The 21,581-nt window shown below is 44.8% G+C and overlaps 1 protein-coding gene across 2 annotated transcripts in view; it reads right to left on the reverse strand.

The window, feature by feature from the left end:
- Nucleotides 1–16,512, reverse strand: part of LOC309350742 (sucrase-isomaltase, intestinal-like) — a 100,748-nt gene extending 84,236 nt beyond the window's left edge. For both annotated transcript variants that reach the window (XM_081877897.1, XM_081877896.1), the window contains exons 1-4: nucleotides 16,392–16,512; nucleotides 9,437–9,524; nucleotides 6,780–6,882; nucleotides 5,816–5,964 (exon numbers count right to left, since the gene is read on the reverse strand). In XM_081877897.1, the coding sequence (XP_081734023.1) occupies nucleotides 5,816–5,964; nucleotides 6,780–6,882; nucleotides 9,437–9,524; nucleotides 16,392–16,437 (386 nt within the window). In that variant the 5' untranslated portion in view covers nucleotides 16,438–16,512. The remainder of the gene's footprint in view (nucleotides 1–5,815; nucleotides 5,965–6,779; nucleotides 6,883–9,436; nucleotides 9,525–16,391) is intronic.
- Nucleotides 16,513–21,581: the final 5,069 nt, after the last annotated feature.

The raw sequence follows: 21,581 nt of genomic DNA on the forward strand, positions 1-21,581 counted from the left end.
AATGCTGAGTATAATGTAAACAGCAATCAAGAATGTACACTCCCCCCTAGGCTAACTTGTCCCCATTCAATATGCTGTCTCTTTTTCTCCTGCAAGTCTGACATTTAAAAACTCCCCATTGGGATTTTTCACTTAGATACAGAACATAGCTATATGTTACACAATATAGTAGCCAGATAAAGCACATTTGTGTGACCCATCCACCCCCCAGCATCCCCCATGACTGTCACCCCAATAAGCAGTAAAGGTAAAGGGACCCCTGACCATTAGGTCCAGTCGGGGCCAACTCTCGTTTTATTGGCTGAGGGAGCCAGCATACAGCTTCTGGGTCATGTGGCCAGCATGACTAAGCCGCTTGTGGCGAACCAGAGCAGTGCATAGAAACGCCGTTTACCTTCCCACTGGAGTGGTACCTATTTATCTACTTGCACTTTGACATGCTTTCAAACTTCTAGATTGGCAGGAGCAGGGACCGAGCAACGGGAGCTCACCCCGTTGCAGGGATTCGAACTGCCGACCTTCCGATCTGCAAGTCCTAGGCTCTGTGGTTTAACCCACAGTGCCACTGGCATCCCAATAAGCAGTATTTTGGGTCAAATCAGGCCACAACTTTATTGACTACAGATACAGAGGTTTAGCATAGGCATTGAATATAATCATTGAGATACCAGCCAATCTGCTGGGGTATACTAGATGGGGTCAACCCAGGGGTGAAGGAGGGGCCTATGACACATGTCAAATAGGGACCCCTTTGAGGAGTGCTATGGCCCCCACCCCCAGCTGGGCTTCCGGACAGAAGCAACTCCCACTGGATCCCTTTAAGAGGATACCCCCCCGAAACCTGGAGGAGCAGGCAGAAGCTACAGCAGTGTTTCCCAAACTTGGGTCTCCAACTGTTTTGGACTACAATTCCCATCATCTGAGACCATTGGTCCTGCTAGCTAGGGATGATGGGAGTTGTAGTCCAAAAACAGCTGGAGACCCAAGTTTGGGGAAACCTGGGCTACAACCTCCCCTCCACCAAAGACTCACCCAATGCCTAAACCGCCGAGTTGTGACAATTGCTACGAGGTGGGCAGCCATGCTGGCCTGGGGGAAAGTCTTGATAGCTGCTTCTCAGCCAGATCATGAACTGAGCAAAGCACCTAATATCACTGTCAAAAGCATGTTTATTCTGTCTAACCTATTTATCTATGGAAATTAGCCAGTCTTTGTGAAATCTCTGTGGTACAGTAAGTAATGCGTCGTATTACTTATTGCAGTGATTATAGTATAGAAAAGGCAGGGAGGTGATTTAACCCTAGATATAAATATCTACATGTCACTATGTCAACAGCATCCCTTGGAATGGGGTTACCTAAATTATGCCAGAAAAATTGTGGGATAGGGAGGTGCATTAGGGCTTTCGGGGAAAGGTTATCCAAAAATATAAAGCCTGCTAGACAGAGATAAAAGGTACAAAAAGGTCTGGGGACTCAGAGGTGGCTGAGCGATGGCAGAGCTTCTTTAGGGGCCCTCAAATTATACAGCAGGTACAGAAGGATTTTGTGTTGCTCTCTAGACACAATTTATCATCTATTCAGACATTCAAATGCAGCTGGAAAAACTGCCCGCCGGCCTCATTTGCAGCTTATTGATTGCTTTGAGCAATATTTTATTTTCAAAGATGCAAAATTGGTCCCTTTCTTTATTGGCAAACAATTGGCCTTGCACTGCTGCAGCTGGTTGCACATTCTCTCTCTCTCTCTCTCTCTCTGTGTGTGTGTGTGTGTGTGTGTGTGTGTCAGTTTTCTGGCATATTAATTCATGCCTTTTTCCTGCCACAAGCTTTTCTGCAAGCCCCAATGACCACCAGCTTTTCCACACATTTATCAAAAATTCTGCTTTAATTTTGAAACCCCTGGCTGGAAAACACACAGAGAGAGATCCTATCCAAATATTCCTCTCCACTGTTTTCTAATTCCTGCCAGGCTTTCCTTCTGCTGGAAAAGTTTGCCTTGGCTTAGAATTATTTTTATTTTTATTTTTTTAACCTTATACTTGACATTTCGCACCCACCTCACCCATCTGATTCTTCTTAGGTCTCAATATACCTGTTATGCAGGTAAACATGTATCTGGAAGGTGTTTCACTAAGAGGCACAGTGGCGCCTGGCCTGCAGAATATGGTTCTGGTAGCAGCCAATGTAGCAGTGTAGATGGCATGTTGTGTTTGGAAACTGGGAGAAACCCCCCGGTTGCTACTGCTTGGGTCTTTCCTGAGCCAGGGAACAATGCAAACAAGAACGAACTGAGCAGAGTGAAAGATTATGGGTCATCAGGGTGGGGAGAATTTGTGCACGAATTCAGCAGCGCTCAGTTTATTTTCTGGATGCTATTTTGTTCATGCTGACAATATTGTTTTGTAGATTAGCTGTAGTACTTTGTGAGTCCTGTAATAAGACTTCTGCTGCAATTGTGGCTGCTCAGCCTATTACAGTGGTACCTCGGGTTACATACGCTTCAGGTTACATACGCTTCAGGTTACATACACACTCCGCTAACCCAGAAATTGGGCTCCGGCGGCATGGCGGCAGCAGGAGGCCCCATTAGCTAAAGTGGTGCTTCAGGTTAAGAACAGTTTCAGGTTAAGAACGGACCTCCGGAACGAATTAAGTACTTAAACCGAGGTACCACTCTACTTTAGGTGTTTTACAGATTATACGGTAATTGTTTTACCAGTGGCATAGATAGTTCAGTTGGTGGAGCGAGAAACTCTTAATCTCAGCGCTGTGAGTTCAAGCCCAATGTTGGGCGAAAGATTCCTGCATTGCAGAAGGTTGGACTAGATTACCATTGTGGTCTGTGGTCCCTTCCAACTTGACAGTTCTGTACAGTGGTACCTCTGGTTAAGTACTCAATTTGTTCCGGAGGTCCGTTCTTAACCTGAAACTGTTCTTAACCTGAAGCACCACTTTAGCTAATGGGGCCTCCTGCTGCTGCTGCGCCACCGGAGCACGATTTCTGTTCTCATCCTGAAGCAAGTTCTTAACCCAAGGTACTATTTCTGGGTTAGTGGAGACTGTAGCCTGAAGTGTCTGTAACCTGAAGCGTCTGTAACCTGAGGTACCACTGTACGGATGTTCATTTAATGTTAATCAGTCGGGGCACATCCCTTTGTAAACCCCGGCTTGGCTTTCTGATAAGCCGACTATATTAACTCCACTCTTTTCGGTGTAGCAGAGTTTGCCAGTGCAAATATGCGCGTGGCGGTAGCCGGGCATGCCTAAGCCCCGCAGAAAACAAATGAGAAAGGCAGGACAGTCCTAAACTTGCATACTAAGAAGAAAATCCCACTTGGTCTAGTGGGACTTCCTTCTCTAGAAAGCATGAGTTAATTGCATGCTTATGGGTGTAGACTGAGAGTTTCAGTCCCAGTGATTTCAAGGGAGGAAAGAAAAGGCGGAAACCAAACAAGAAGAATAAATGCCAGTCAAACAACTACACATAGGTGTCAAGTGTCCCTTATTTGGCGGGACAGTCCCTTATCCCAGCGCCATGTCCTGCTGCTGTCCCTTATTGTTGAGGCTTCATTTGGCTGCTGGCTGGGCTTTCTGTCTTTGGCTCAGAAGTTGAATATACCTGTTCCCGGAAAATCCCTTATTTTGGCTGCTGATCCCTTATTTTCGAGGCTGCTGGTCCCTTATTTTCAAATCTGTAAGTTGACAGCTATGCAACTACAGTATGGGAATAGCCACACTGCTAGTATAAGTTGGGCGAGCATGGTTCTAAGATGGTTCTAAGATGGCATCAAGAACATCTGGTTCTAAGATGGCATCAATAACATCCCCTTGCCCCTCTCCTCTTCGCCTGGCTAGTGCAAGTTTTTTGAGGGGAACAACAAGGTCCAGTTTGAACAGAGGAACCAATGAATGCAAGGAGCAAGGATTTTTATTTCACACACAAAATGAAATGAAGAAGAGTGCAGTTCAGTTGGGCTGAGACCCTGAAATCAAGACTGACTGGCTCTGCCTTTCATGCCATGGAAAAATGGCAGAGGGGATACTGAGGGGTCAAAGTACCATATTTTTCGCTCTATAAGATGCACCAGACTACAAGATGCACCTAGTTTTTGGAGGAGGAAAACAAGAAAAAAAATATTCTGAATCTCAGAAGCCAGAACAGCAAGAGGGATCGCTGTGCAGCGAAAGCAGCCTGCTGTTCTGTGATAGCTGCGCAGCCTGCATTCGCTCCATAAGACGCACACACATTTCCCCTTACTTTTTAGGAGGGGAAAAAGTGAGTCTTATAGAGCAAAAAATACGGTATATTTCTAAGCGGGTGAAAATTGAGAAAGAAAAAAAAATGCACTTGTTAATAAACAGGAGTTCAGAAATGGGGGCAGAATAAGTGGAAGGAGAGCGACTTGCTGGGGGGGTGTTGTTTTTAACAGCCCCCCTGCCTCCCCCTGGCACTGTCTATGCCTTCCCCCCTCCTGTCTGAACATGTTATATGAAATCCCTGCTAGCCTTTTTCCCACGCTAATGTTTCATTCAACACATCCTCTTTTGGTAAAAGCGACTAACCAAGCATCACCTTGAAAATTAATTCTCCATTGAAAGAAAGAAAGAGAAGCAGATTTTGAAAGAACTTACATGAGCCCCTGAAAGGAATCATGATTTCCTGATATTGTTTCTCCTTCCAGGCAATGTTAAGCAGCCAAGCATCTTGCTTTACTGCCGATAAACGTATTAGCCAAGACTGCCCTCTGGCTTCCTCTAAACTACTGCTCAGTCTCCTCTTTTCGTAAAGCTGGCAAATGCCATTAAATCCACATTTCAGAAACCAGAATCAGATGCCCAAAACCTAGCAGACGATCTTATCCTTGTCTCAGGGCCTCTTCATACATTCTCAATTTCCTACGCAGATTTCATGTGAGAATAAATGCCATCCTACATGTAGATTATAACATATGATGATCACCCATTTCATTGCATGTATGCATGACCAAAGGTTGAGACTGGCTATGGCTACATGGATATGAAGCGCGGTAGATACAGTGTGATCATTACATGTGAAGATCTGGACACATATAATGTGCCTTTTCCTGAAGAATTCTTAAACTAACTGAAATATACTCGGAGTCAAGAGTGGATTTCATGCTCTTTATTCAGCTCATAGCGGTGAGGAGGAATGGAAGTTCCCCCAGAATGTCTGCTTTATATACATTATTTACACAATGGGCCCCACGTGGTTGGCTAATTCCGGGATTCACCTGTAGGCCAATCAGGTTGCGGATTCACTTCCACCTAGAGCTGGATTGGGTGGCTCCTGTGGACCAATCAGACTGCTACATTCTGGACCCTATTGTTCTAGGACCAATCAGACTGCTGCATTCTGAATCCTATTGTTCTAGCACCAATCAGACTGCTGCATTCTGAATCCTATTGTTCTAGCACCAATCAGACTGCTGCCTTTTGGATCCTGATCAACACAGTACATAACACTAACTCCTATCTGCACAAGGGCAAAGAGTATTAGCTAATCATCCATCTGATGAGGGATTATGGAAAGAAAATATACTCATTCAATATTTCTTCATCTGCATGTGTGCACTTGGCATTTTATCCCTTCAGCGAAGACAAGGAATAATTTGCTCCCTGCTATTTCTGTGACAAACAGAACTTCTACTCAGGATAGAAAGGATCATTTTTCTTTTCCTTTCATGCTGAGCCAAGCTGTAATGCATGAGAAATGGTGCTCATCTCAGTTCCATCACTTCTTGTTTTCTTTCTTTTTTCCCCCCAGCAAGCAAACTTAATATAGCTTGTACTCACAGCACAGTTCCTGTGGCTTTCCTTATGATTTTAAACCGAAGAGATAAATCGTTGACAAATTCAATGTCATAGCTGGTGTCAGCAGCAGCGAGAGGAGGGGATTCAATTTTGAGAGGAACTTCGAAGCGTTGGTTGTTAGGGTCATAGATCTATTTCCAAATAAGAAGAGACACATACAAAATAAACATAGAGTTATCAGTAGGTTGTGCATAAATGATAGGCGCAGGTCAATTCTGTATCCAGGGCATCTGTCTACCAACTCCACCTGGTACGCAGGCTGAGACCCTACCTGCCCGCGGACTGTCTCGCCAGAGTGGTGCATGCTCTAGTTATCTCCCGCTTGGACTACTGCAATGCGCTCTACGTGGGGCTACCTTTGAAGGTGACTCGGAAACTACAACTAATCCAGAATGTGGCAGCTAGACTGGTGACTGGGGGCAGCCGCCGAGACCACATAACACCGGTCTTGAAAGACCTACATTGGCTCCCAGTATGTTTCCGAGCACAATTCAAAGTGCTGGTGTTGACCTTTAAAGCCCTAAATGGCCTCTGCCCAGTATACCTGAAGGAGCGTCTCCACTCCCATCGTTCTGCCCGGACGCTGAGGTCCAGCGCCGAGGGCCTTCTGGCTGTTCCCTCATTGCGAGAAGTGAGGTTACAGGCAACCAGACAAAGGGCCTTCTCGGTAGTGGCGCCCGCCCTGTGGAACGCCCTCCCATCAGATGTCAAAGCGATAAACAACTACCTGACATTCAGAGGACATCTTAAGGCAGCCCTGTTCAGGGAAGTTTTTAATGTGTGATATTTTAGTGTATTTTTGGTTTCTAGGGAAGCCGCCCAGAGTGGCTGGGGAAACCCAGCCAGATGGGCGGGGTACAAATAATAGATGATGATGATGATGATGATGATGATGATGATTATAGCTGACCAACTTCTTTCCTTGCTTGCTTTCTCTTTCACTCACCTTAAACCTGACTCTGTCCTCTGTCTGAAACTCCACATCCAACGTAAGTTGAGGAATGTCATTTCCGTAGAGGGAAGCTGTTCCATGTCTTGACAGGGCCACCCTGGAAAAGACACACAGCCATTTATCTTCATACTATATTGTCTGTTCCTATGAGCAGTCAGCAAGGAGTGAAAAATATTTTGTTCTCTGAACATTCGGTAAGCATGGATCTCCAAAATCTCACTCTAGTGATCAGTTCATGTGTCTAAATATATCCCATCGAAAGAATATTACCCACCGCTTTATGACATTTCTGCAAAGTGTTTTATAGTTTACATGGAGACGCAAGGAAATGGATCCATGAATCGGTTGGGATTTTAATCCGGATCAGCTAAATCCGGATCAAAATTTTACAATCAAGGCCTTATAATTCAATAATATGCCACATGGCCACACAAGTCGACTGGCAGAGAAGGCATCTGGGACATAAATGTCCATTATTACTCTTTGTCCCATCTAGTGAACCCTTTATTCATCCAGAATAATTGCATTGTGATTCAGTTTGTGGTAATTAAATCCAACTTTATGTCATCTAGTTCCCGTCCAGTGAACAGTTTTATTGATTCAGAACCATTGCGTTGCAATTCCATTTGTGAAAATCAAATCAATTCTTATGCCCTGAGCCAGGCTCCATTGTTTGTTATTAAAATAATGGTTTCTACTCTCCAGACACTCAGGACTGGATCCTAAGATACCCTTCTGCTCATAGAAGGAGTTTTACCATGAAAGGTAGCACCTCTGATCCAGGAGAGGCTCTTTCTGATAGAAGGAGAGAGGGAATATTTGCCTAATCTCCCTCTCCTGTGCTACTCCATATGGTTCCACAATGTCCCAGAGCAGATTGAGGGTGCGGGGACAGAAGGAAAGAGGAATCAGCACACTTTGCCTACTCCTCTTCTATTAGCAGGTGTCACAAGCACCCTTTCCACAAAGGATCTTAGACTACATGCATGGACTCAGCTACATTAGTAAAAATAAAACGTTATAAACGTGTTATAACAATGTGACACCAGATGGCGCTGTGGAGTCGAAATTGGAACTCCATGGAATTTTCCATTGCGAGCTTTAAAGCGGTTATTTTTCAGAGTGATTTTTTTATAGCTGTGTAGATGCGGCCGTGAACTCCACATGAGCAAAGATTGACTTATTCTTTTCAATATCAGGGAGTATCCCCTTGATATAGTGTGAGGCCTTCTTGGTAGTGGCTCTGTGAAACGCCCTTCCGTCAAATGTCAAAAAAATAAACAACTAACTGACTTTTGGAAGTCATCTGAAGGCAACCCCGTATCGGGAAATTTTTATTGTCTAATGTTTTACAATTTGTATGTGCTGTAAGCCGCCTAGAGTGGCTGGGGAAACCCAGCCAGATGGGCGGGGTATAAATTATTATTTATTTATTTATTTATTTATTTATTTATTTATTTATTTATTATTATATGTGTGGGAGGCATGCCCCATCACAGAAGAAATGGATTATTCTTGCTTATGCAGAGCTCTGGGTATACACTGCAACCTTTGGAGTGCAGCTTTGCCTGGGCTTCTGTGCAGGTAAATGTAGTTGCGTGTCGAGGTCCCCAGGTCCACCCCAATAACTCACACATCACACAGAATTTTTGTTTAAGATTTTTGGCATAATTTTGGCCACAACTTTATTAAAATACAAAAATGTGAGTGGTTGCTTAGGCATTGGTTGCGACTATCTGCCCCCACCGTGGGGGACAGACTGACATTCCGCACGATGCGAAAGTCAGAATAGGGGAATACACTTGGGGGTAGCGACGGAGCAGGGAACCTGCCCTCACCCCAAATGCAACCAGGAGCTCATTGCTATGGCCCGAGCCCCCTTGACAGAGTGGACAAGCAATAGTTAGCTCCCAATTCCTTTAACGGAAAACCCTTGCAGCAGCAGCATTAGAGGGGCAGGCACAGCCAATCCATGCCCCTCAACCAACCAAACCATAAACCAATGCCTAACCGCGAACCTTACAAGTTGTGACAATTTGCTACGCAGTAGGCAAAAACCAAATGGCCCCAGCCAATCAGCCAGATGAACAAAATTCCTACCGGGCCCCTGCCCCAAAGCAGACGACCCCATGACAGGCATAGCAAGGTCAAAGCCAACAACCCTATTCTAGGGAGGGAGGGATGGGCAATCTGATGCATGTGTGAAAAGAGGAAGCCCTAGCCTCGTGCAAGACGTTTTAGCATTTCTGGCTGTCAATCAACACATGGCAACATTAACTTCTTCCCAACAAGGGAAGCCCCAATCGCATCAGTGGCCAACGGTCAATTAGCCCGCCCCCAACCTTGGAGTGTCCTGCCGGCCCCCACCGCAACATGTGCTCTCCATGAAGGAGAACACGCTTTATCTATCTTTTATCTTTACTCATGCATTGCGCCATATGCACAATCGTTGCATTTTTCTGTTGCTCTTTACATTGTTTTCAGCATTAAACAATCCACATCCATTTGCAAAGCATACGGCTTCTTCACTATCAAGCAAGGCTTTACATTTGAGGAAAAATCAAGAGACATCGGAAAAGTGTTGTCAGTGTACAAAATATTAAATACACAAAGAACTGGGGTGGAGAGGAATAACAAAAGCTGCCATTTACCTCCAGCCTTTCTCTGTCTTCTCTGGTTTTCCGGTCAGTGAGTAACCATACAGTCCATCTTCCCTTGCAGTGCAAGCCTGGCTTAAAACTAAGAGGGGAGAAATAAAAATTAATGGATACAATCTTCCTGATTTCTAATTCTTCCAGTCATTCTAGCCATTTCAGCTTTATCTGCCATTCTTTTCTGGTAGGGACTTTATCTTCTTTCCATCTCTGGGCCAATAACAAAATTTTAATAAGGAACAGGGAAAATTTATAGCTTATTTAAAGACCGTTGTAAACAGTTAAAATTGTGAGTAGGATTGGAATATCACTTGTAGTTTAATGGTGAATTTTTGACACAATAGAGAGGTAAAAGATTTGGATTATTATAAAAGATGCAGGAGGAAATTAGGACCCACAAAGGGGAGGAGGGAAGTCTAAGAGATCCCTTGGAATCTTGTTTTTATGCTGTATGTTGGACATGTGACTGCAAATTTTTAATGCTCGCAAATACGCAACCTGCTTTCTCCCATTATTATGGAGAATGGAAACTACCTCAGGTGTTATTTCACTTGGAGTAAATCCTTCTTGGGTAACTTGTGGAACATGGAACTAGTTCAAAAGGCAGCACCATAATAATAATAATAATAATAATAATAATAATAATAATAATAATAATAATAATTTATTTATACCCTGCCCATCTGGCTGGGCTTTCCCAGCCAATCTGGGTGGCTTCCAACAAAATATTAAAATACTGTAATACATCAAACATTAAAAGTTTCCCTAAACAGGGCTGCCTTCAGATGTCTTCTAAAAGTTTGGTAGTTGTTGTAATCTTTGACATCTGGTGGGAGGGCGTTCCACAGGACAGGCTCCACTACTGAGAAGGCCCTCTGCCTGGTTCCCTGTAACTTGGGCTCCCTGGTCCTGAATGGGGTAACTGTGCCCCTGAAGGACCAGGTGCGCAGCCTGGGAGTCATTTTGGACTCACAGCTGTCCATGGAGGTGCAGGTCAATTCTGTGCCCAGGGTGGCTGTCTACCAGCTCCACCTGGTATGCAGGCTGAGACCCTATCTGCCTGCAGACTGTCTTGCCAGAGTGGTGCATGCTTTAGTTATCTCCCGCTTGGACTACTGCAATGCGCTCTATGTGGGGCTACCTTTGAAGGTGACCCGGAAACTACTGCTAATCCACAATGCGGCAGCTAGACTGGTGACTGGGAGTGGCTGCCGAGAACACATAGCACCAGTCCTGAAAACCTATGTTGGCTCCCAGTATATTTCAGAGCACAATTCAAAGTGCTGGTGTTGACCTTTAAAGCCCTAAATGGCCTCGGCCCAATATACCTGAAGGAGCATCTCCACCCCCATCGTTCAGCCTGGACACTGAGGTCCAGCTCCAAAGGCCTTCTGGTGGTTCCCTCACTGCGAGAAGTGAGGTTACAGGGAACCAGGCAGAGGGCCTTCTCGGTGGTGGCACCCGCCCTGTGGAATGCCCTCCCATCAGATGTCAAGGAAATAAACAATTATCTGACTTTTAGAAGACACCTGAAGGCAGCACTGTTTAGGGAAGTTTTTTTTAATGTTTAATGTTTTATTGTGTTTTTAATATTATGTTGGGAGCTGCCCAGAGTGGCTGGGAAACCCAGCCAGATGGGCAGGGTATAAATAATAAAAATTATTATTATTATTATTATTATTATTATTATTATTATTATTATTAATTGTGGGACCTTGTGTTGTATACTTCTGAACCTCCACAGGTTTCTACTCCAGGCTTGATGCATCCTGACTTGGGACTTGGATCGACCCTGAACCTCATTTCCTGACCTTCGGCTTCGGATTTCGGACTGTGGACTTTGTGAATGCTGAGGGACCCTCAGATTTGGGACTTGGTCTTGGCATGCTGTCTGGCTGGCAGGTAGGCCGGGGGATCAGGACAGACTGTCATAGTAGCATAGAAGCAATTTAAATGTATGGTTTGGATGTGAGCTAAGAGCTTGTGAGACATCTTTGGGCAAGAATGAATGTTAATAAGAAGTTGCTGTTGCCACCAAACATTGTATAAAGTCAATTAAAATCCCACTGCACAGAGCCTTTCACTTTTGACTAAAGCTTCTGGAAATATTAATTGCTGGCTCCCAAATTACAATTCAACGTAATTATCCCCATTTAATTTAACAGTATATCAGTGATTGAATCCATCTCCGAAGCGAGGCTCTTTTCTTATGAGAAGCATGTCAAAGCTGCAGGAAGGTTAAGTCACACAATAAACCATTGTGGGAATGAAGCAACATTCACAATTCCAACCAAGGGATCTTTCTGGTCATGATGACTCTTCAGTTAATGTATTGGGAACTAGTTAATCCACTTCTATAGTATATGTATGACTCCCATGGGTTTATAATAGGCAGTGCTATTCTTCTGGAAAAGAAGGTGCCGGAACTCATCACAAACACCTCTTGTTCTCTTAGAATGGCAGTGGCGGCCACCTGAGAGGTGCCGGAGTTCCAGCAAGTTCTGGCTGAAAAAAAGTCCCAATAGGAGGTGCTACCTTGCACCTAGCTACCCACCAGAGTATAATTTATGAACTTGGGGGTCATGGTGGTCCCAGTGACTGACAGTTGGCAGAAGCCAATTGAGTCAACAAGCCATGCTCACCATATTCCAACAAGCCAGCTCACCATATTCTCTATTTTTCTGTATATTCACTAGGTCTGACTTACTTCTTCCACAGGGCCTGGAAGGGGTAAGCCATACCCAGAGAGTTTTTAAGGGCTCAGTTAGCACCGAACACCCATTGGCAGGGCTGGCAGAGTGAGGTAGCTGCCTCAGGCGGCAGATAATGAGATGGGGACCTGCCTCCCCCCCCACACTATCCTGCTGCCCTCACTAGTATTGGAGAAAGCTTCAACTACCAGTCCAATTGGCTTCTAATTGGGGGTATGCACAACTTGTCCTTCGCCTCAGGCAACTAAATTTCTTGAGCTGGCCTTGCTTACTGGGGAAAAAAGTCTGTCCCCTGGGCCCTGGCCTGATCACCCTTGTTTCCTAGTTCCTGACCTTTGAGTAGCTATTAATTAGACAATCACTCCCGGCCAATCCTTTGCTCTTACTGTCTACTCCAATCTGCTTCCCCCAGAGTCCACCATGGGCTCATTCTTGACACCAAGCAAGATAAGTGGAAGAGGAGATGATAACTAAGGCTGCATTTCCATGAACACTGACTTAGGATCTGGCCTACTGAGTTCTGAATGTACAGAAGATTGTGCTCCTTTTCAGATGCACCTAATATAACTAAGTTGTGGGGACGGCACTATTGTGCAGTCAGTGGCGTGCAGTGAAATTTTTCGTAGGGGAACAATTAGGGTCAGAGGCACCAACTTGAGAGAGCGACTGGGGTGGTGGTGATGCCACAACATCGTGCATGTGAGGATCACTCCTTCCTCCCTAAGCTAGGCAGAAGCTTCCTGAGCTTTGAGAAGGAGGCTCCAGGCTTTAATACTTTAATACTCTAATTCACCGGGAACATTTAGAAGACTAGCCTAGTCCCCCTAGTTCACTGACCGCATGCCACTGTGGGCAGAGCAGTAGGACACAGATCTCTGACTTAACTCTCATTGTATACGTTGCCAAGCTGAGTGGGGCCAATGGGAATTCGTGTCTAACATCTGGCAGGTCCAGGTATTCCCCATTCCTGCTCTAGCAGATCTCCATGTTGTAGGTGTCCATCAGGGGTTAGCAAACTTTTTCAGCAGGGGGCCGGTCCACTGTCCCTCAGACCTTGTGGGGGGGCCGGACTATATTTTTTTGGATGGAAAATAAATTCCTATGCCCCTCAAATAACCCAGAGGTGCATTTTAAATAAAAGCACACATTCTACTCATGTAAAAACACCAGGCAAGCCCCACAAATAACCAAGAGATGCATCTTAAATAAAAGGGCACATTCTACTAATGTAAAAACACACTGATTCCCGGACCGTCCGCGGGCTGGATTGAGAAGGCGATTGAGCTGGATCCGGCCCTCGGGCCTTAGTTTGCCTACCCATGGTCTACATATTTCCACCTAGCTCTATTTGACGGGTCACAATCCCATTGCCTTTTGACACAATTTTGGGACTTCTGGCATTCTGAAAATGCTTCCTAATCCCACGGAGTAATGGTGAACTTTACAGAGATATAGCTCAAGTCCGTGCACGTTCGCCACCCCCCCAAAAACAAACATGTGCTGCAGAATTAATAGTGCCTTGAATTTGTTGAGCAAATTGCAACTATTATCTTTCCAGTCTACCCTGTCAAGATTTCCGAGTTCCCTCAATATGAGGTGTAACAGTTTCTCCCGGACCACCCCCAGAAATTCTTTCTTTTCTTTGGTGACCTGATGCCAAGAATGTTCGTGGCCTTTTAAATATTGAAGTTTACGGGGACATCATGTACCGATATTTAAAGTGCCATGAAAACACTTGATAAGCACAATCTGCATATTGTGCTGCCACAATTCTGGCAATTGCGCTACAGCGGGGACCTGGTTTGCTTTGGGGACTGTTCTATGGCATGCTTAGAATAATGCTTAATCCCGCCAGGCCTTAAGAATACTGTTCATTGTATTCCACTTTGCAAACAGAAGCATTTTGAATGAGATCGTATCCCATACGCTTTCTCCCCCTTGAATAAATAAATACGTAATCCCACGCAATCTCCAGAGAAGGGAAGCATTTTAATTCTAGATCTGAACTGGCACAGAAGGTCTTAGACTTAATAATAAAAACGATTTAAAAACCCCTTAGCAAAAGCTTGTGCTGCCCACTGGTGGCTTTTAAAAAAATCTCTCATTTTGGGGGAAGCAGAATCTGCCTGTATTGGTTTTCCACATGCGTGACTGACATTCTTTATAGCCTGCTGGTAAGAATAACCACATGCCATTCCCAAAGCCAACATTTGGCCACCCATTTTGGGGAAGAACGGGAAGGCACCGTCACAGGAATTGAGAGAAGAGGGATATTGTATTTTACCTGATTTAGCAGATAGCTGGCAGAATTGCTGCCGTTTTCCAGCTGAAACCAGTCCGGTTGTTCCTAGAGAAGAGCTAAAGCATGTTGTGTGGGGAACCGGTTTGGTGAAAGGAAAATCTTCCAAAACAGGAAGCGTCCAATGATGTAAACAAAAAAGTGGAAGTGTATCTCAAAGATGCTGGAAAGGGTGCACATTTATTGTCAAAATTGCCTGCAAAATTTGCAAAAGCGCCTTCTTCAAGGGCATGTTTCTTTACAAATTGCTCAGAAACCATCATTTTCAAAGAACCTGCAGGGTCTTATTTGTAAAGAGACAAAGAAGCCACTAGGGAAGGCATTTGAACCAAAAGACTGCCAGTTAATTTATCAAAAAGCATTCATCGTTTCCAGTATCTTCTCCCCTTTCTTTGGTTCTGTTTTGAACTATTTTGCTACTTATGATTGAAGGAGGTAGACATCCTCGCAGATCAATGGCTTGAGCCAAGATACACTAAAGACTGCCTTTTCCAGTACCTGTAATCAGCCTGCTACTCCCTAAAACACCTTCCTCTATGTCCCAGCTGTGTAGGATGCCTGACTGACTGGGACAAGAGCAAGGGCCTTCTTGGTGGTTGCACCAGATTACTGAAGGTTGATTTGGCCCTCTCCTTTACTGCCTGGTGAAAGCTTCCCTGTTCCAGCAAGCTTTTGTCATATTAGGCAGATGAGGGTTTCTTCTCTGGGGAGTCTTTCAATTTCTGTCTCCTCAGACTGTTTGTATATTGTTCTTATGGATCACAGCACTTTGGACTATTGTAAACTGCTCCAAGCAATGACAAAGCATCTTAAAAAGCAGAGACATCACCTTGCCAACAAAGGTCCATATAGTTAAAGCTATGGTTTACCCAGTAGTGATGTATGGAAGTGAGAGCTGGACCATAAAGAAGGCTGATCGCTGAAGAATGGATGCTTTTGAATTATGGTACTGGAGGAGACTCTTGAGAGTCCCATGGACTGCAAGAAGATCAAACTCAAACCTATCCATTCTGAAGGAGATCAGCCCTGAGTGCTCACTGGAAGGACAGATCCTGAAGCTGAGGCTCCAATACTTTGGCCACCTCATGAGAAGACTCCCTGGAAAAGACCCTGATGTTGGGAAAGATGGAGGGCACAAGGAGAAGGGGACGGCAGAGGACGAGATGGTTGGAAAGTGTTCTCGAAGCTACCAGCATGAGTTTGACCAAACTGTGGGAGGCAGTGGAAGACAGGAGTGCCTGGCGTGCTCTGGAACATGGGGTCACGAAGAGTCGGACACGACTAAATGACTAAGCAACAACAACAAACTGCTCCAAAAAAAGGGAGTGCATTGGAAGGGTAAGATACATACACGGTTGAATGAATGAAGAATCAATAACAGCTGCTGAACACAATCCAAGAACAAGAAAAAGGGTAGCTGCATTATAGATGCATTATAAAGAAAGTCTTTTATCAAGGGAAACACAAATGGATCTGGGCAACTTTTCTTCCACAGTTCACCTTTACAGGCACCTACTACAATTTTTTTAAAGTGTATTTTTGTTCCATAACCCCAAGGCACATTTGACTTAAACAGAGAACTGCACCTGTGAAGGTAGAAAAGGATGTTTGGGGTGACCAATTCCATTGGCCCCAAACTGAGGCTGATGGGAGGGCATCCAATTGGCAAAGGGTCATATAACCTTGGAGGACCACTGCCACTTCGTCTAGACCAGGGAACCCCAAACTTGGGTCTCCAGCTGTTTTTGGACTACAACTCCCATCATCCCTAGCTAGCAGGGCCAGTGGTCAAGAGTGATGAGAACTGTAGTCCTAAAACAGCTGGAGACCCAAGTTTGGGAATCCCTGGTCTAGACAACAGGGAGCTAGCTAGAGCAATGGACTGACTCAGTATGAAACACCTTCCAATGTACCGCTATCCAACTATAAAATTCTATCTTACCTGCAAGAGCAAGAGCCAAAAAATGAAGCTTCTTATTTCTCAACATGGTTGAATAGATATAACACAAGCTCCTCAGACAATGGCCTTTTATAAGCAAGATCTAGCGGGGCACACAGAGTTATCTGCAAGCTGACACACTGCAAATATTTGTTACTTTGATAAGGGGGAAAAATGACCTTATTTGCAGGTTATGTAAGGTTGAAGGGAAGACAAGTTGCAAATTTATTTGTAATCAAAAAATGCTGTCTTCAGGAAAAGAAGGGGGAAGAGTTGCTTATGTAACAGAAGCTACAAGGCCAATGTGGGCATAGATTTGAAGTTTAACATTTGCATTTGACCACAGAGATAGGGGAATGATCCTACTCCTCTTAAATCACTTTAATTAACACTCTCCCTACTATTTTGCACCCCACAATACATTACAGAGATCTTTACAGGCTTTTATCACAGGGGATCATGGATCTAAAGTCAAAGCTCCACCTTTCCGTTTAGAAAATGATGCTGCAAGAATTTTTATAGAAGCAGGAAAGAGATGTTATGGGCTTTTCCGTGGAAGATTAGGCTATGAAGGGTTACTAAGCACGATGGCTCTGCAGGAGGCAGTGTGCCTCTGAATATCACCTGTCGGGAAACCAAATGTGCCAAATGCTATATAACCCTGCCCCGATTCTAGATTTCAAAGTAGCATCACCTATCAAAAGGAGGAGCCACTGGCTTGGCCTCTGTTATCTTCATGGGAGACCCTGCTTAACCCTCATTCTCCTTTCCAAAGCGAGGGCCTTCAATGCATGATGGAGTTGGATAGGGCAGGAATAGCGGGCAGCAGAGGGCAGGCATTCAATGTTCTCTTTGAGTTTTCCTTTCAAACACTTGAAAAGGGGTTTCCAGGTCAGGAATATTCGGGACCTTGAGATATCAGGGCCCTAACCTGAAACCTAGGGGTGGTCCCTGGTGATGTGGTGTTATTGGGTCAGAGCCAGAAGAGATGGCCTGATGCCTTATTATTTTTATTTATTATTATTAAATTTCTACGCCACCATCATCCAAAGGTCACAGGACAGTTGTTGTTGTTGATATACAGTGGTGCCTCGCAAGACAAAATTAATTCGTTCCGCGAGTTGTTTCGACTTGCGATTTTTTCGTCTTGCGGAGCGCGGATTCCCTGGGTATTAACGGTTGTAAGAAAAAGGAAACAAACTCGCAAGACGGAAACGTCTTGCGAAGTAAGCCCATAGGAAAATCGTCTTGCGAAGCAACTCAAAAAATATAAAAAAAACCCTTTCGTCTTGCGCGTTTTTCGTCTTACGAGGCATTCGTCTTGCGAGGAACCACTGTACCGCCCTATACCCAGGGGTCTCAATATAAGAACAAAAAAACACATACCACAACAACAAAAACAATACCCACCCCACACAGTTTAAAAGGTCATAGATTGTTTCATTAGCTAAAGGCCTGGAAGAAGAGAAATGTTTTTGCCTAAAAGATAAAGCTATGTAATGAAGGGGTCAGGCCAGGAGTAGGCAACTTAAGGCCCACGGGCCACAAGCAACCCACAGGGGTCATTTAACCAGCCCACGAGCCACTCCTGAACTGAGCCGCCCACTCAGACTGTCCCCATGTGCTGCGCTAAACCTGCGCAGCACAGCGCAGCGCGGGGACTCACTTCCACAGCACTGGAAATCGCATCTTCACATGCGCAGATGCCAGAAATCACAGGTGCACGCGTTCATGCGCGAGCGCAAACTGGCCCACAGAGGGATCTCCACTGGAGGGAATTGGCCCAGGCGAGGTAAACCTTGCTGACCCATGGGTCAGGCCATCCTCCCTGGGGAGAGCATTCCACAAGCAAGGAGCCCTGTGGGCTCTTGCGTATTTGACCAGAATGCCTGAAGGGCTCAACTGATTTTTTTGGGGGGAGCCTATCCATCACTTACCTGGGTAATTGAAGAGCCGCTTTGTCTCATATGTGATCTAAAGATAAAGGTAAAGGGACCCCCGACCATTAGGTCCAGTTGCAGACGACTCTGGGGTTGAGGCGCTCATCTCGCTTTATTGGCCAAAGGAGCCGGCGTACAGCTTCCAGGTCATGTGGCCAGCATGACTAAGCCGCTTCTGGCAAACCAGAGCAGCGCACGGAAACACCGTTTACCTTCCCGCCGGAGCAGTACATATTTATCTACTTGCACTTTGGCGTGCTTTCGAACTGCTATGTTGGCAGGAGCAGGGACCCAAATACGGGAGCTCACCCATAGCGGGGATTTGAACCACCGACCTTCTGATCGGCAAGTCCTAGGCTCTGTGGTTTAACCCACAGCGCCACCCGCATCCCTATATGTGATCTATTTCTGCGTTAATTTTGTTACCTGCACCCCATTCTCTGAGCAGAATAAAGGTAAAGGGACCCCTCACCTTTAGGTCGTCATGACCGACTCTGGGGTTGCGGCACTCATTTCACTTTATTGGCTGAGGAAGCCGGCGTACAGCTTCCGGGTCATGTGGCCAGCATGACTAAGCCGCTTCTGGCAAACCAGAGCAGCACATGGAAATGCCGTTTACCTTCCCGCTGGAGCGGTACCTATTTATCTACTTGCACTTTGACGTGCTTTCGAACTGCTATGTTGGCAGGAGCAGGGACCCAGCTACGGGAGCTCACCCTGTCGCAGGGATTTGAACCGCCGACCTTCTGATCGGCAAGTCCTAGGCTCTGTGGTTTAACCCACAGCGCCACCCGCGTCCCTATATGTGATCTATTCCTGTGTTAATTTTGTTACCTGCACCCCAATCTCTGACCAGCATAGGTTTCATCTTATTTGGTACGGTGGGGTTGTGGTTCAGAGGTGCTGAAGACAAGGCCTACAGAGCTGTGGAACCGAAGGGATATTTAGTTCAATCTGTGGCTCATAAACAGTCTGAGTGTTTCCTGTTGCGAGGGGGTGTGTGTGTTTTTCTGGGCCTGGGACTCCGGATTACAAAAGCAAGGGGAAATAGGTAAGTGATTCCTGTGGTGACTAGGCCTTGCTCAAGCTATGGACTGCGGTGAAAAGAAGGTGCAAGATACGATATTCCCTACAGCCAGCATCCCTGAGTGACCCTGCGCTGGAACATGAGGACAGTAAGGCTGGCAAGGCTGTAGCTGAGCCGTGATCATGCACCAAGATCGTGTACCAGGGTGAAGACGATACAAGATTTGCCGGCAGCTCTGATGACCTTCATGATTCTCTTTTCAGCTTTATCAAGGAATATGTCACTCCCCAAAAATAATTAATTGAATTATTATTATTATTTTTTTAAAAAACCAACACCTGTTTGTACAGCTGTCGGCCTCCGACTTTTTCATTTACCAATACAGAACTGGATTTGAGTGAGGGAAAAAGTAGTGTGAGAGAAAATATTGAATCTGGAGATGTTGAGAGATGAAAGAGGTTGCATCTCAAGTGCTAGAGCTCACTTATTTTTCTTCGTTTTCTTAGCTCCAAGATTCCCAGCAGTTCTTTGTTTCTTCTGGCGCCTTTTGACTTCTTTTTTGAGAAAAGGGTTTTCTTGCCTTGAACATGTTGCTTCTTCAAGGTTGAAGCACTTTGCAGCCATTTCCCTCTGAAACAATCCTTGGTCCAGACCAGGCATGGCCAAACTTGGTCCTCCAGATGTTTTGGGTCAACAATTCCCATCATCCCTGACCACTGGTCCTGTTAGCTAGGGATGATGGGAGTTGTAGTCCCAAAACAGCTAGAGGACCAAGTTTGGCCATGCCTGAACTAGAACCTTGGTTCATGAGCAATATTGAAGAGATTAAGCTTCCCTGTATACACAAACACACAGGCATAGTCTATTCCTTGGTGACGCTGAAACTTCACCATTTTATTTTCTGGTTTTTCCTCCCCTCTGCCCTCTGGACTCTTCTGGGCCTTATTCTCTAGATCTTGATTTTTCCTTTAAGTCCTCCTCTATTCCTTTTAATTTCTAGTCTTAATATTTAAGGCAATTTATTTTATCACTGTTACATAGTAAAGCTTTGAACTAGCATGGACTGGTGGAAGTTCCGGGGCACAATTTAGAGTTAATTAATTGCTAAAATTCTTACTTGCTTTTCATGCTACAATTGCTACTTGTAAGAGTTAAGTTGTGCATTTTTTCTGCTGAACAAAGTTTAAAGCTTGCCTATTTATATCCTGTTTTGTTTGCCATGTGGTCATTACTTACATATAATGTTCTTTCTCCTTTCCCCAGGATTCTTTTTATGTATAACGTGTTGATTTCTCTGTGGTATTACTATGCTTATATCTTTTATAAACTGAAATGCACGCACTGGTCTTTCTGCTGATGTATTCCAAAAACATTTTAGCCTTGGTCCATGTTTGGTCACCACCCTGCTGCCCATTTGGGCAAATTCAGAACCTCACTTTCAGGCTGTGAGAAATAATCAGAGACCCCAATGCATACTGTAGGTTGGTTTTCTGCGGTAGTCACTGGAGGCAGATGGTGGTTTTGGTGATACAGAGTTTACGTATACGTGTATCAGTGCCAGATTTACGTATAAGCTAAACAAGCTACAGTGGTACCTCGCAAGACGAATGCCTCGCAAGACGAAAAACTCGCTAGACGAAAGAGTTTTCTGTTTTTTGAGTCGTTCCGCAAGACGAATTTCCCTATGGGCTTGCTTCGCAAGACGAAACGTCTTGCGAGTTCTTGTGAGTTTGTTTCCTTTTTCTTAAAGCTGCTAAGCTGTTAATAGCCACTAAACCGCTAAGCCGTTAATAGCCGCTAAGCCACTAATAGCCGCTAAGCTGCTAATAGCCGTGCTTCGCAAGACGAAAAAACCGCAAGACGAAGAGACTCGCAGAACGGATTAATTTTGTCTTGCGAGGCACCACTGTATAGCTTAGGGCCCCACTCTCTTGGGGAGCCCCCCAAAAAATAAAGGGGAAAAAACTGGATGTACATTTCCAAAATAGAAGATAAAAAAACAAATAAAATAAAACCTACATACAGCAACAGTGTTTTATGTTGTGTAGGCTCCTATGATATAAGTAATGGGCCCCGCCTGCTAGCCTGCTCCCTAAAATATCACTAGTTTGTTCATTTCTATATCAATTACTTTGATAAAATATGTATTTTGTTATGTGCAAATGGCTTTAGATACCTATTATGTCCATAAATTACCATGTAGCATATAAAGGTAAAGGGACCCCT

The sequence above is a fragment of the Podarcis erhardii genome, assembly GCF_964252035.2.
Source record: "Podarcis erhardii genome assembly, chromosome: 10".
Taxonomy (NCBI): Eukaryota; Metazoa; Chordata; class Lepidosauria; order Squamata; family Lacertidae; genus Podarcis; species Podarcis erhardii.